This window comes from Carcharhinus amblyrhynchos, chromosome 29 (assembly GCF_965287045.1).
Source record: "Carcharhinus amblyrhynchos chromosome 29, sCarAmb.v2.hapA, whole genome shotgun sequence".
Taxonomy (NCBI): Eukaryota; Metazoa; Chordata; class Chondrichthyes; order Carcharhiniformes; family Carcharhinidae; genus Carcharhinus; species Carcharhinus amblyrhynchos.
In genome coordinates this window covers 12,229,812-12,245,535 of record NC_137352.1, presented here as the reverse complement: position 1 = coordinate 12,245,535, position 15,724 = coordinate 12,229,812, and the positions used below count along the sequence as shown (strand labels likewise).

The 15,724-nt window shown below is 42.3% G+C and overlaps 1 protein-coding gene across 2 annotated transcripts in view; it reads right to left on the bottom strand.

Moving 5' to 3' along the window:
- LOC145359855 (dixin-like) overlaps positions 1–14,183 on the bottom strand; it is a 130,091-nt gene extending 115,908 nt beyond the window's left edge. The window contains exons 1-2 of one of the 2 annotated variants that reach the window (XM_080214677.1): positions 14,053–14,183; positions 9,950–10,044 (exon numbers count right to left, since the gene is read on the bottom strand). In XM_080214677.1, the coding sequence (XP_080070803.1) occupies positions 9,950–9,973 (24 nt within the window). In that variant the 5' untranslated portion in view covers positions 9,974–10,044; positions 14,053–14,183. Of the gene's footprint in view, positions 1–1,119; positions 1,222–9,949; positions 10,045–14,052 lie in introns of those variants that run through there. The other variant, XM_080214675.1, reaches the window with a different exon arrangement.
- Between the last annotated feature and the right edge of the window lie 1,541 nt (positions 14,184–15,724).

Genomic DNA, 15,724 nt, shown 5'->3' with positions numbered 1-15,724 from the left:
ATTTCAGTTGCCTTTTATTTATCTTTATGCTTTGATACAGCTCCTGATCAGAATAGGCATGGAAGCAGAAATTTTATGCAGAATCCTCTTTCAGTGGCATCAGAATAAGGACAGGGACTATAGAAACATTCCTTCCTAATGCACCATTCACAAATAAAAAAAGGTGTCACTGCAAAGGAAATTCTAAACTGTTTCCCAAGTCACTTTCCATCTGCAGTTGAAGACCTAAGCATCATAGAATCCATAGAATCACAGGATCCCTACAATGCAGGAGTCCATTTGGCCCATTGAGTCTGTCCAGGCACTCCGACAGACAATGTTACCCAGACTCTATCCCCATAACACCATGTATTTACCCCACTAATCCCCCTAAGGATAAAGAATTATTGATGAACACCAGAAAATAAAGGCCATCCCCTTTTACTTAATTTAGAATTAAATGCCACATCATCTGGACATAATCTCCCTTCAGCATAGTGACTGCATGCATTTGAACTGTAGCTAGAACTATGCATGGAAATACCCAGCATTGACAGCTCACGCATTAATCAGCACAACAAAGAATTTTATCATTAAGTAAATGTCATGCAAAGGTCTATGAGCACATAAACCATCATCACAAAACAGATCAGCAGAAACAAAATTGACATTTTATACTAAAGTCTGGAAAACCCAGCATAAAAATGAACCACAGCCAACTGTAAAATCCATACACAAATGTCAGAAGTAATTTCAATATTTATAGTACACAAGAAACAATTATGAGAACATAAAGCTCTTCTACTATGTTTTAATTTTTCCTATCAAATCAACTAACCAGGTTTAGTGATGGAGATCCATTACAACTATACGTTCTTGGGACCCATACTTTATTTAACGTAGCACTAAGCCATATGAAGATGGTCCTAGCTTTCATTTCTGTACTGTGCTGTGGGTCTAATAGTTTCTTTTCAGGACAACCTGCATCAACCCCACACAAAATCAAAATATTGCGGATGTTGGAAATCTGAAATTAAAACAGAAAATGCTGAAAATACTCAGCAGGTCGGGCAGTATCTGCGAAGAGAGAAAAAACGTTAATGTTTCAGTTCAGTGCTCCTTCATCAGAATTAGACTTACCTTTACTGCCAAATCCACAATATTAGGTTCAGAAAATCTGTCCCACTGATAACTGTTGTTCTCACAGGATATCTCCATGACTTTTGTTATTTACCAAGTGAAAATGTTAGCGTTCCATCAGTGTTAACATCTGACGGGTATTCATTAAAAAGGCAGGAAAGTCACTCACATGGCGGCAAATCCAGCCATGTTTCAAATACACCATATTTCAATCAGTTCCGGGACGTTGAGATGAGTTTACATAACGCAGGGGCCAGAGGGCACAGAAATATTGCTTGAGCAGATCAAGTTTCAGTAGATGCCATACCTTTAAGACCCATTATGATACAAAATAAAAGTACCTTTTTGTGCTCTGAGAATGTCTATAGGTTTTAAACTACTTGCAAACAGCTGATCATGGGTTTTAGTTTGTTCAGGAAGTAAACTGAAACAAAATCTATTGTACACAAGTGTCAGCTGCATCACTGTGCCTTATCAAGCTATATTCAAAACATAAGGAAGAGTGATATTAAAATGGAAACTCAGTCACAGTCTCTTACAATACATTATGAAGTTTGAAAATATACTAAACACTAGTCTAGATTAAAAGATTTGGACTTTTTGATATGGACTTTTAACACCAATGTTTAAGGAAAACTAAAGCAATTGACATGAGTTTGGAGTTGTAGGCATCATCTGGAAAATTAATGTTAATAAATAAAGTATGGCTCCTGCCCTGCCCAAGACCGCAAGAAACTATAACAGGTTGTGAACGTAGCCTAGTACATCGGCAAACCAGCCTCCCATCCATTGCCTCTGCCTACACTTTCCACTGCCTCGGCAAAGCAGCCAGCATAATTAAGGACCCACGCAACCCGGACAGTCTCTTTTCTATCTTCTTCCATCCGGAAAAAGTTACAAAAGTCTGTCGTCACGCACCAAGCGACTCAAGAACAGCTTCTTCCCTGCTGCTGTTAGACTTTTGAATGGACTTACCCTGCATTAAAGTTGACCTTTCTCTACACCCTAGCTATAACTGTAACACTATATTCTGCACTCTCTCGTTTCCTTCTCTATGAATGGTATGCTTTGTCTGTATAGCATGCAAGAAACAATATTTTCCACTGTATGTTAATACATGTGACAATAATAAATCAAATTAAAAAACTAATTATCTCAAAGGTTTTTCTGCCTCAGTTGATTATTTCACATTTCCTAAAGAATAAAGAATGGGCACTAAAACCCTATAATTTATATTTATGAATTTAAGGCTTGAAATGGTGAGAAATGTTTTTTAATATAGCTTACTATTACTAATTTCCATATCAAATACATAAAAGATACTATTTACTCAGCAGGACCAGTTTATTCTGTCTGATCCACTGGACATTATGTCAAATAATAGTGCCTGAGCCTACTTCCAGATTAATAAACAGCTCACAGCTGTCACTGTGACATTGCCAACCAGAATCACAAATAGGCAAATGGGCAGTAATTTGGCCATAACTTTCCGGTCATTCATGCCAGTGGGATCTTCAGGTCCTGCCAATGGCACACCTGCCCCACTGCAGGTTTCATAGCAGCAAGGGAAACCCCATTGACAACGGTGAGGCCAGGAGATCCCGCCATTGGCCAATGGTGGACTGCCTTCCACCAGCACGAAACATGCGATGGGTTGGACAGCTAGTGTGTGGTTCAAAATGACCCTAACTTTGGATTTAACTCCTGTTCCAGCTGAAATGGACTTGAAACCTGCCTCTCTGTTCTGCCTGTAATAAAATCATGGTATAAGCCAAGGTTCAGCGACCTTGGAATAGTGCAGGATGCCACCTGAAGAAGAATGTCATTTTATACATTCATTATGAAGGATTGATTCTTGGAGCAAATACATTGGTAACTCCTTAAGTTGGCTTTTAGGCCGTCAATCCCATCTAGGCCCTAGCCCCGTAGCCCCACATATTTACTCTGCTAATCCCTCTGATATTTAAGAGGCAATTTAGTATGGCCAATCAACCTAACCCACGCACCTTTGGAGTGTGAGAAAACCACAGCACCTGGAGGTAACCCACGCAGACACAGGGAGAACATGCAAGCTCGAGTCATCCGAGGCCAGAATTGAACCTTTAGTCCTAATAGTGCTCCTTTGTTCATCAGCGAACTGTAAAAGGGTGTGCTATAAATCACATGCCTATCATATGCTACACAGTAAAACATTGCCCTATTACAGATAACAAAGACAAGGCATTCAGCATCACCTTTTCAGAACAGTTCAACTTCAATTTGAACTGCTAAATCCCCTGAAGAATATGCAAAACTTACAGTGGACAAAAGGCAGAACTAATTTAACTTGTACAAAAGCTCTTTCTTTGTTAAAAGATCCAGAAAAAAGAAGTGATGGCAATAAACAATCCCAGCTCAGTGTCCAGCTCAAGCAGCACAACAGGAGCAGTTGTTGCTGAAAATGGAGGGTGCACACTTCCAACCTCTTCTGGCGCATCTATCATATTGCCGAGGGTGCTAGCACAAGCCTGCCATGCATGCACTGGAAGCTTGCAAATTGTGACATTGAATGACCGCTCAGATTGATCTGATACATGATCTGCCGATTTGAACCAGGCAAATCCAGTAAACACTCCCAGTTGAGCATGCATTCAGCTGCAACAGAGACTCACTCCACCACCGCCTGGGTGGGGGTTCCTTGCAGATGCTTTTGATGTATTGTTGTTCATGCAAAGTTTGTGGTAGTATGGTGGTATGTTTTTGAAGAAATTTTAGCGTCTTCTGAGATTTTGAAAGGAATATTGCTGAATCTTGGCAGGAAGGTCAGAGGAGTTTACTGCCCGGTCTACAGAAAGCCTGCTGGGGTATGGGGTCAATAGAGATTGTCTCTATTGGTCAGCAGCAGGACAGGACATGAAACACAAACTGCAGAGAGAGGAAGCTATGTGTAAAGGGAGAAAGAGAAAGGCTCTCCATATCAAGCATTTTCAGGGACCACATCTCCTACCTTCTTCTCAGCCATGTGCGAGGTTTGAGGCACCTAATGAGCAAGAAGGTGGCACTGAATTGTACCATCTCTTTCAATAGATCTTAGAACTCCACAGCAAATCAAGGATGGCACTGCCAGTAGCCAAAAGAGTAACCATCACCCTCAACATCTATGATTCTTCCAGGTTGGAGCAGGTGACATAGCCAACATTTCCCAATTCACATTTCACCACTACATTAGGGAGGTGACAGAGGTCCTTGTACAAGGGAGGGCACTTCATAATCTTCTCTTTGATCAGAGGGAGGCAGAAGAAATAGGTATGTTGCTTTGCTGGGCTAGAGGGATTCCCAAATGCCAGGAGAGCACCATGAACAACATGCATGCTGCTCTGCAAGGCCCAAATGACGAAACGGCAAGAACTGCAAGGGCTACCACTCTAGCAACTTGCTGTTTGTGCGCAACCATATCTGATCCATCATGTTGGTGAATGCCCTTTATCCTAGCAACAGCCACAACTTCATCCTGAGGCAGTCAGCTGTTCATTGCAATGAAACAGAGACTGGTTGCTTGGACGCAAGGGATGACTTCTGTGCAACCAGGAATCTGGACGTCACATTAGGTAGAAATAGTAAAGGAGGTTGGGGGGGTGGGGGGTCTTGGCTCTAGCTCTGAGTCTCCTTTTCCTAGGAGACCTCAAACCATCAACACTGCTGCATCCACACTTCCTCACCTTTTAATCCACCTTCTACGTTCCATCACAGCATCCTAAACAAAACCCAACAAAAACTTTGCCATACAGCTTTATCAACAAACATGTCCAATAAGACAGACAAAAATCTGAATTATTACCCTTGTGCCTCTCCTTAATGTCAGCCTTGCATTGTCTTTGCCTGTCCCTGTGCTTCTCTGGAATGTTACCCCAAGCGGCTGTAACATGCTTGGTAGAAAGCTGCTGACTTTCAGTGGAAGAGACTACAAAATCTCTTGCAGGACGACCTGTCAGCCTATCTTTGGGATGCAACACCTGCTCATGGGCGGTGGCAGTCTGCACTGGCTGGCTGGCTGAGGCAACAGCAAGTCTAGTACTAGTGTCAGTAGTGGGAGCATAAATATTGTCATCCTGAGAGAGCTGCCAGCTCTCCCAGTCTGGTGCCTCAGCAACCCTAGAGAACCTGGGTGCCTCTTTGGTGATCTGTAGTCAGAATAAAGAGCAAGATCTAATGACCTCAAATCTGAGCTTCGATGCAGCTCCAAGTCATTAGGTGGTTTTTCTCGCTGGGCTGCACTAGAAACTGAGACAGCAGTCACCAAATTCTTCATCACACCTGGGTCTGCAAGGGTTATCATGACACCACCACTTCCACTGGGATGCACGAACTCCAAGTTCTGCATCATGTCCAATGCTGAGTTTGAGTTTGGCACCTCAAGGCTCCTTGACAGTAAAAAAACAAGGCTCTCTACAAGCCTGTCAATGCATCAAGCATTTCAGTATGCATGCTCCCAGCATTGTCCAATGCCCTCACAACATCTCGGTGCGCATGCCCACCCTGTGTCCCCCCCATGCCACACCCCACCACACCCCCCATGTCTCCAATGGGTTATCAAATCGCTTAATTAGGCCAGCCATATAAATACTGTGGCTACAAAAGCAGATAATTTTACAGCAAATAATTCCTCGTCTGATTCCCCAAAGTATGTCAATCATCCACAAGGTATAGGTCAGGAGAGTAATGGAACACTCTTCACTGGCCTGGATGAGAGCAGCTCCATCACCTATTCGGTTCAAAGATATATGTGTGATTGACACCCATCCACCACCTTTGTATACACTACACTGCAGCAACCCAGCAGGACTCCTTCAGCAGCACCAACCAAACTGGTGACCTCTACCATATAGATAGACAAAGGCAATAGGCACATGGAAAGACCACCAGCTGCAAGTTCCCCTCCAAGTCATACACAATCCTGACTTGTTACTACGTCACCATCCCTTTACCGTCATTGGGTCAAAAATCTGATTCCCTCCCTGACAGCAGATGGACAGCAACAACTCAAGGTAGCTCACCACAACCTTCTCAAGGGCAATCAGAAATGGACAACAGTTGCTGGCATTGCCAGCAATGCTCATATCTCAGAACAAATTTTTAAAAATTGGAGTCTTATACTGCCAGATTAAACAGTTACACCCTGTACTCAAAGAGGAAAGGGAAGTAGAGGGCAGTCATTCATGCAACAATGACAAAAAAAATACCAATTATTGAGGGTGGGGATGAAGACCTTCCTTTTACTTCCCACTGGGAACTTGCTCCAGAAAATCTAAATTTTTGAGCATTTTGAAAACCATACATGAAACAGGCTCGTGAACTATGAATTTACAGTAAATTATTTCCTTCCTAGTCGTAGACAGATAAATTACGTTACTTGCATGACTATTTCCCTTCCTGTTGATACACACACAAATGCATTGAGCTGTTAAACATCTCAACCACAAACCAGCAGCTTTCACAACCTAGTACCATGGAAACAAATGACTGTCTATTTTCTGAGTTCCGGAAGTAGATCAATGCTGGCAAGATTGCAAATGAACAGCCACAGCTAAATCTATAATATCCATATTTATTAATAGTAGGAATATTAAAAAATCTATAACTGCATATTGTCAGATTTAATCAATTATTTTTGTGTCTATCTTAAGTGCTGTAAAATTCGATACACAAGTCATACCATCATACATGTTTCAAATAAGTACACACGGCTGTAGCTAATGGGTGGCACAGTGGCTAGTACTGCTGCTTACAGCGCTAGCGACCTGGGTTCATTTCTGGCCTCAAGTCACCGTCTGTGTGGATTGCACATTCTCCCAGTGTCTGCATGGGTTTACTCCAGGTGTTCTGGTTTTGTCCCACACTCCAAAGATGTGCACGTTAGGCTGATCGGCCATGCCAATTTGACCTTAGTGTCAGGGGGATTAGCAGGGTAAATATCTGGGGTTATGAGATAAGGATCTGGTAGGGATTGTGGTCAGTGCAGGTCAATGGACTGAATGGCCTCGTTCTGCACTGTAAGAATTCTATGATTGTAATAACGTCTATTGCAGTTGGGACACAAAACAAAAATAACCTATAATTTATGAAATACTGACACTGCAAATCATCAACATGCTAAATATATTTTTTCCTATTTCGAGAAGTCAGTTTAGAATTAATTTGAAATCATAAATGATAAATGTATTTTTCAGTAATCCTGATAAAGCATTTATGCCTGGTTCATTTTCAGAGTCTCCGCTGATACAACCTGGTGCCGCATACAGCATTTCCTACTTTTCTTCCTCAATTCTATTCCAGTAAAACTGATGACCACCCAACTTCCTGGCTCCTATGGTAATTGATATTGTTAACGGTTTTCTTTTCTTGGGGACTGTCCCTCTTGTCCTCAAATCTTTTACCAGCAACTTCCTTTCAGGAAATTGACACTTCACTCCATCCATTCATGCAAGCTATCCGCCCATTTCCAACCAAAGTCCTTGGATGTACTACCACCTCCCAAATCCATGTACATCTTTGCCTGGACTGTAACTTGCAGTTCCCACCTCCTAATCTTACATCATCTGTGAACTGATCAGTTTGCACTGAATTCAGGCGATTCTTCTGAATTCAGGCGATTAATGAAAATTAGAAATGTTGAAGGCTCCAACACCAATTCCCACAACCACCATATGGTACTCAGTACACCCCTCATCTCTGACACAGCTCTTCTAATAGGTATCTCTACATTCAGTCACTATCTTATTCACTCTCAGATTTTTACCTTGAACCTCAGCACAAAGCTCATGTGGAACTTTGAAATCACTACAAAAAGGGCATTCTTTAAAATATATAGGCACCGTCTTCCCCAGAGAGTGATGGAGTAAGGTCACTGAGTATTTTTCAGGAAGAGGTAGATAGATTCTTGACTAACAAGGAGTTCAAGGGTATACAAGATAGGCAGACTGGAGGCATCAAGGCCACAAACAGATCACTCAGTCATAGAAATGCTCAGCACAGAAAAGGTCCTGCAGCCCATCGACTCTACACCAACAATACAGCACTTGTCCCATAGCCTTGAGTGTTATATTTCAAGAGCTTATCCAAATACTTTTTAAAGATTGTAAGGTTTCCAGCCTTATGACCTTATTGAATGGCTGAACAGCCTCAGGAGCTGAAGTGCCTATTTCTGCTCCTAATTCACATGTTCATGTATTCCACATTCCACTTGTGATGTCAGGGTAAAAAACGCTTCAATTAAAGTGTTAATCCTTGTCTGGTGTACATTTATTCTGGTTTTGCCAAATATAGAAAATTAGCACTCCTGTACCAACTCAAGCTAAGGACAGTCAAAATTAAAGAACAGAGTGAGACTAATCTGCCACATTTTCGAGCAGATAACCATTAACACAGCACTGAAAGGTAGTTGGTTATCTGAGAGTTGGTTCCTCCTTATATCTTAGGTACTGGGGAATAAAAATGGGGGAAGAGCTAATTCAAAGAAAGTTTTTGTTAAATCAAACAAATCATAGGGGGAAATTTTCCCACCGCTCACATCCCACCACCGCTGCAAGCGAGGATGGAAAGTCTGGCACTCAACAGCCATGATTTTGGTGTGAACGGCCGATAAACTCCGGTCATAGTCTCCACACATATCTGCTAAATCAAATAAGAACAAAGAACAATACAGCACAGGAACAGGCCCTTCAGCCGTCCAAGCCTGCACCGATCATGTGTTCCTAACTAGCCCATCCGTTTGTATCCCTCTATTCCCAGTCTGTTCATGTGGCTATCTAGGTAAGTCTTAAGTGATCCTAGTGTGTCTGCCTCAACCCACCTCATTTGGTAGTGCATTCCAGGTCCCCATCACCCTCTGTGTAAAATACGTCCCCCCTTACCTTGACCTTGTGACCCCTTGTGTTTGTCATTTCCAACCTGAGAAAAAGCTTCCAACTGTTCACCCTATCTATGCCCTTTATAATTTTATAAACTTCTATTAGATCACCCCTCAACCTCTGTCATTCCAGAGAGAACAACCCTAGTTTATTCAATCTCACCTCATAGCTAAGACCCTCTATACCAGGCAACATCCTGGTTAACCTTTTCTGCACTCTCTCCAAAGCCTCCACATCCTTCTGGTAGTGTGGTGACTAGAACTGGACGCAGTATTCCAAGTGTGGCCTAGCCAACATTCTATATAACTGCAATATCATATGCCAACTTTTATACTCTATGCCCCATCCATATGCCTTCTTCACCACCTTTTCCACCTGTGTTGCCACCTTTAAAGATCTGTGGACTTGCACACCCAGATCCCTCTGTGTGACTAAATACACAGACTTTTGAAAATGTTCCATGTTACTGAATTGGTCACCTTGACGTTTCTTCCACATGGTTTAAGGTATTTAAGATCAGATCTTGTTCATATAAAATGGGCTTCAAAGGGGTTTAGGAACTCATGTTGATCTTTGAAAGAGAAAGCGTGTCAAATTATAAAAGGTCAAAATAAAGAGTAAAATTTAAATGAATCACAACAGTTAACTTATTAAGGATTGTAGCATATGAAAAGTTTTTGAAATTTATAACAGCTGACTGATGGGTAGAAATGGCAAATATGTACTACCACTCACTGCAAACCTCTCCAGAATGGAGTCAAGAGTAAGAATTGCCTGAGACTGTAGCAGCCTGTTATCCAATCAGGCAGATTGCCTGATTTTAAGTTGCTGTTACAGAGGTAAAACTTTATCACTGGAAAGCTGTGTTGAATACAACTATTACACTTAATTTATTAACACATACTTTAATCAAAATGTCTAGATATAATTCTTTGATTACTTACAGAAAATTTTTCAGGTGTACACATTATTCGAGAATTCGTACTGCTGCAAATCAGATCTGCAGCAATGGAATCATCTGCACAAAATACCTTCAACCCTGAAGAGCAACACCGAGAAAAACACTTAGAAAACTCAAATTTCAGAGTTAATCAATTGTACATTTTTAGAACTTACACCCAACTTTCTCTTCAGGTCCTTTACAAGCTGGCAAGAGTAAACAGGTGCCTGTCCAAGGGTACTGTCCCATCTTTTTAAAATCTGCAACCCTTCATCACCAAAAAAAATTCTCCTTTGTCCCTCAGTCCTTGCAAATTATCATCCCATTTCCAACCAGCCTTTCTTCTCTGAAGTCCTTGAACAGTCCTAATCAAAGACATGACAATGAAGTACTAAACTTCCTCATCCTTCTTGACATATCTGCAGTCTTTAACACAACTGATCATACCAGCTTCCTCCTCCTCCTATGCCTTATTTTCACTATCTATCTGAATGAGATTGGCTATCCAGTCGTAGCCAGAGAATTTCCTGAAATGGCATCAGTTTCCCATCTTCAGTTGTTCCTGAGGTCAAAACTTGGTACCCCCCCCCTCCTATTTCACAGCTGCATGTTGCTCCTTGGAGGTAACATTTGAAGACATGACATCAAATTACACACGCTGATGATATCCAGCACTATCTCATCTTCACCTCTGTCGATCGCCTTAATGTTTTCAAACTTCACTCCTGAATGAGCCAACTTTCTCCATTTTAACAATGGGAAGATCAAGTCCATTGTCTTCAGCCCCATCTCAAACTCAGCTCTCTTGCTACCAATACTACTCCTTCCCTGGTCAAATTGAACCAGACTGTTTGCAACCTCAGCATTCTATGACTTGAGCTAAGCTGAGCTAATGGCACCGTGTCCTCGCCATCATGAAGAACACACCCTTTCATCTCTGTTATATTACCTGATGGCATAGTGGTTAGCACTGCTGCCTCACAGCACCAAGGATCCAGGTTCAGTTCCAGCCTCAGGTGACTGTCTGTGTGGAGTTTGCACATTCTCCTATGTCTGCATGAGTTTCCTCCGGGTGCTCCGGTTTCCTCCCACATTCCAAAGGTTTGTGGGTTAGGTTGACTGGGCATGCTAAATTGTCCCTTAGTGTCAGGGGGCTTAGCAGGGTAAATATGTGGGGTTACAGGGATAGGGCTTGGGTAGGATTATTGTTGGTGCAGGCTTGATGGGCCGAATGGCTTCCTTCTGCACTGTAGGGATTCTATAACTCTTCCTGTGCTATGACTCATCTTCGAGTGAAACTCTTATCTATATTTTGTTAGCTTCAGAGTTAACTATTCCTATGCTGTCATTGCCAGATTCTCATCTTCCTTTCTCCATAAACTTGAGCTTTTCAAAAACTCTGCTACCAAGTCCCATTCAACCACCATCCATGTGCTCACTGGCCTACATTGCCTCCCAATCTATCAATCCCTTGGTGTTAAAACTCTCATCTCTATACTCAAATTGCTCCTTCATATCCCAGAAACCCTCTCCAACATGACTACCCATCAATAACTGCATTGTGTGCCCCCCATTCCCCTTACACCAGCAGTAGTAGCCAACCTGATGCCATCAAGACCTTAAGTACTGGAATTCCCTCCCTAAACCTTTTCTCTCTCTCTCATTTAATGGATAGTTCTAAAATCTGCCTATTTGTTCAAGCTTTTCACCACCCATTCAACTATTTTTCCTATTTCTGCCTGATCACGCACCAGTGCTATTCTATAGGACATTTAACTTCATTAAAGGCACTAAGTAAATGCAAGTTATTGTTGTTCTGTCCATCTGAAAGAATATTTTTTAAACTCCTTCAGAAGTTGCAATAATTAATTCATCATATGGTTGCGTTAGCTTACAGTATTAAAAGGAAACTTTTTTTTCTTTATTCATTCATGAGACATGGGCCTCGCTGGCTGGCCAGCATTTGTTGCCTACTCCTAGTTGCCCTTGAACTGAGTGGCTTGTGAGGCCATTTCAGAGGGCAGTTGAATCAACCACATTGCTGTAGCTCTGGAGTCACATGTAGGCCAGACCAGGTAAGGGCAGCAGATTGCCTTCCCTAAAAAAAATTAATGAACCAGATGGTTGTTTATGACAATTGGCAATGGTTTCATGGTCATCGATAGATTCTTAATTCCAGATTTTTTTTAATTGAATTCAAACTCCACCATCTGCCTTGGTGGGATTCAAATCCAAATCCCCAGAACATTAGCTGAGTTTCTGGATCAATAATCTAGCGATAATACCACTAGGCCATCGGCTCCCCAAACCTTTTAAAGCATATAATGGCTGGCACAGACACAATGGGCCAAAAGTCCTCTTTCCGTGCTGTAAAACTCAACGACTCATTAATTTTACTGTGGGAAATTTCTCAAAACACATCTACCAAATGGAACAATGCGCCAGTTTATCTTGTGACATGTGATTCCACTTTGACGGAAATCAGATTTATTACAATAAATGGGCAAAATTGACATTTCCTGACACTAAAAAAATCCTGCACTCTCATGAAACGGTAAGACATTAGCTGTGTATTAAAATAGGAGGATGTCTGCTCATCAGTATCAAAAACTGCCAACATTCAACAGATAATAACATTTGAATGAGCCATTTACCAGGTTACCACCACCTGTGAAATTGTGTTTCAACAATAAGCTGCCTTCACAATTGAAGGGGCAAGTAAGAAAAAAATTGGAAAATAATTTTGAAATTAAGATTCCCTTATTGACTTAGTGCAACTAAATCATACAGATCAGGTTTAATACTCTGACTGCACAAGCTTAATTAATCTATCTGCTCTGATGTAGGGTCATCCAGACTCAAAAGTTAGCTCTATTCTCTCTCCACAGATACTAACAGACTTGCTGAAGTTTTCCAGCATTTTCTTTGTTTTAGATTCCAGCATCTTTGGTAATTTGCTTTTATCTTAAAAAAAACAGGGTGGCACTGCTGCCTCACAGCACGAGGGACACAGGTTCGATCCTGGCTTGGATCACTATCTGTGTGGAGTTCACACATTCTCCGCGTGACTGCATGGGTTTCTTCCGGGTGCTCCGATTTCCTCCCACAGTCTGAAAGATGTGCTGGTTAGGTGCATTGGCCATGCTTAATTCTCCCTCACTGTACCCAAACAGGTGTTGGAGTGTACGACTAGGACATTTTCACAGTAACTTCGTTGCAATGTTAATGTAAGCCTATTTGTGACTAATCATACTTTCATTAATTCTTGCCAGGACATTACTGAAGCCATATTACAGTCAGGGGCAACATGTTCAGGTCCAAAAGAGGGGGAAAGCAATCAGGTTTTTTTGCATTTCATATTTTAATTCTACTGTCAGGCACTCAATGTCCAAGGCATGACCTTGCCCTTATAATGACAACTTCAAGTGCCAATCGCAATAAAAATGCAACCCAACCTTCAAAGAGGGTGAATTGTAAAGACTAGAAAATGCCATTCATTCAGTCAATACCAAAGATGTTGATGCAGGTTCAGTGGATTGGCTATGCTAAATTGCACCCTTATTCTCCAAAGATGTATAGGTTAGGGGGAAAAAATCAGCAAGGTAAATAGTTGGGGTTGAGGATAGGGTCTGAGCGGGATGCTCCAACATAGAGTCGGTGCAGGCTCACTGGGCCAAATTGCCTGCTTCTGCACCGCGGGGTTTCTACGATACCATACCACTCAAATTGATATTGACCAATTTCTCTGTTAAGCAATGACATCAAACGTTGGGACTCATTTCAATGGGCCTCATTAAGCTGGAACAAGAAAATATTGCACCTGCGTGACCTCAGCGCCCAGAACTAAGACCAATGATCCAAAAATGAGTAAAAATTAAATTGCACGTTTCGTGTTTTCTTCTAACCTCCAGGTTGTGGGTTTTGGTGTCTGCAATTATAGAATGCTATTTTCAGAGCTGGTGTGTCTATCTGTCTGATTATTATCTCCAGAGGTGTGAGGCTAAAGCAGCACAAAGCTGTTGCTTATCATCCTTCATTCCCCTCTGGACAGCTCTGATTTGCACCGAGTGCCTGCCTGACAAATAATTCAAAAGTTTGGCCACTCACGTTAGAGATCCCCGGAGCTTTTGACCATTTTCACCCGAAGCCGCTGAGTGTGTTTTAATTGTCAGCTTCTCCTTTTTATACAGAAAAAAAAGAGATAAAAGCGGAATTGTTTCTAGCCGGTATCAGTGGCGCAACGCTACCACCCCCCGCCCCGCCAGCGTGCCTGTCACCATGGCAACCCCGAAGGGGCGGGATCAAGGAACGTCAGTTCGGATGCTCACTGCGCATGCACTGATGCCGACCGTGTCCTGAACACTGTCGAATCTCCGCATGCATAGCACGCGACCTGAACCTATTTGAATCCACGTATCTGTAGCGCCCGACCTGAACACTGTCGGAACTTGGCGCGCGCGGCCTCCTTGGCCGTTCACTACCCCATTTCAAGCTTCCCCCATTCCACAGCATCTAATAGCTTCACCGTGAAGCTGTTATCTTTTTGTGCAGCTGGTGGAAAATCTCACTGCGTGTGTGTACTTATGCGTGTATATTTGTCCATCGCCATTGCTGCTAAAATGGACACTAACGTTAAAGATGGCCACAGGATTGGCGGTGCGCTGTCGGTTACGCATGCGCGGTCCAATGGCCAATGTCAGCAAATAGGCCGAGGCAAGTGACGTGTAAGCGCGTGCGCAGTCTCTCTTACCGTTACCAGAAACTGCGCGTGTGCGGTCTGAGAATCGTTACCAGAAATTACGCATGTGCGGTCTGAGAATCGTTATCGGAGGTTGCGCATGTGCGGTCTGAGAAGCGTTGCCGGCAGTTGAGCATGCGTATATGGAGCTGCCGGTCATTGTGCACGTGCGGGGTGTCCTCAGTGAGGAAATGAGTTCCAGCAACTATGTGTAAATTATTACCATCTTTCGGAGGAAATTTGGTTTTTTTTCACTATATAATTGTTTGAAAGATTAGTACGACTGATATTATTTGTTGTGAAAGCATTTAATTATTCTCAGCAATCAATTGGTTGATTTCTGATCTGTGAGCCCATTTCCATTTACTGTGTTTTTAAATTCTTCCAGCAAATCCTCACCGACAATGTCGATGATTGAGGCCATGCGAAGGTTTTAAATGTAGCTTTTGTTTGCATTTGTCTTGAATAGGGTTGCTGTTTCCCGACCCCTAACTGCCTACTCCTGGATTAAACGTGGTGTTTTGAGACTTCTTACCGTTATTACCCCAGTTCAACGCCAGTATCTTCACATCATGCTCCTGGATTATCAGCTTTATCTGTCTACAATATGGTGCAGGGCCAGGAGCTGTTTTCCTGCCCTATTTTACTACTTTTCTGTTTCTACAAAGGACCTTGTGTGTCCCTCATCCCCTTTTTCCTGTCTGATCGACTTGCAGCCTTCTTGATGGCTACTTCACTGGATACAACTGCGCAATTCCTCATCACCTTCGCAACCCTAGAGTTTGCAAGTTATGAAGATTTCCGCAGTAAATTGGAGATGTTTCAGCAGGTAGCATGGTAGGCATAGGCCTTGTGTTGGTTTGCTGTTAATGCTGCTGTTCAAATGTCAGTTATTATTGTGTTTACAGGAAACAGTAACCTATTCCAGGAAGTAAGCACTAATACGCTCAAGAGGGAGAACAAGAGACAGTGAATTCAAGTTCCCAGCCACTTCAACATGCCTCAGTGAAGCTGCACTGTGTCCACTATCAGCAGGCATGC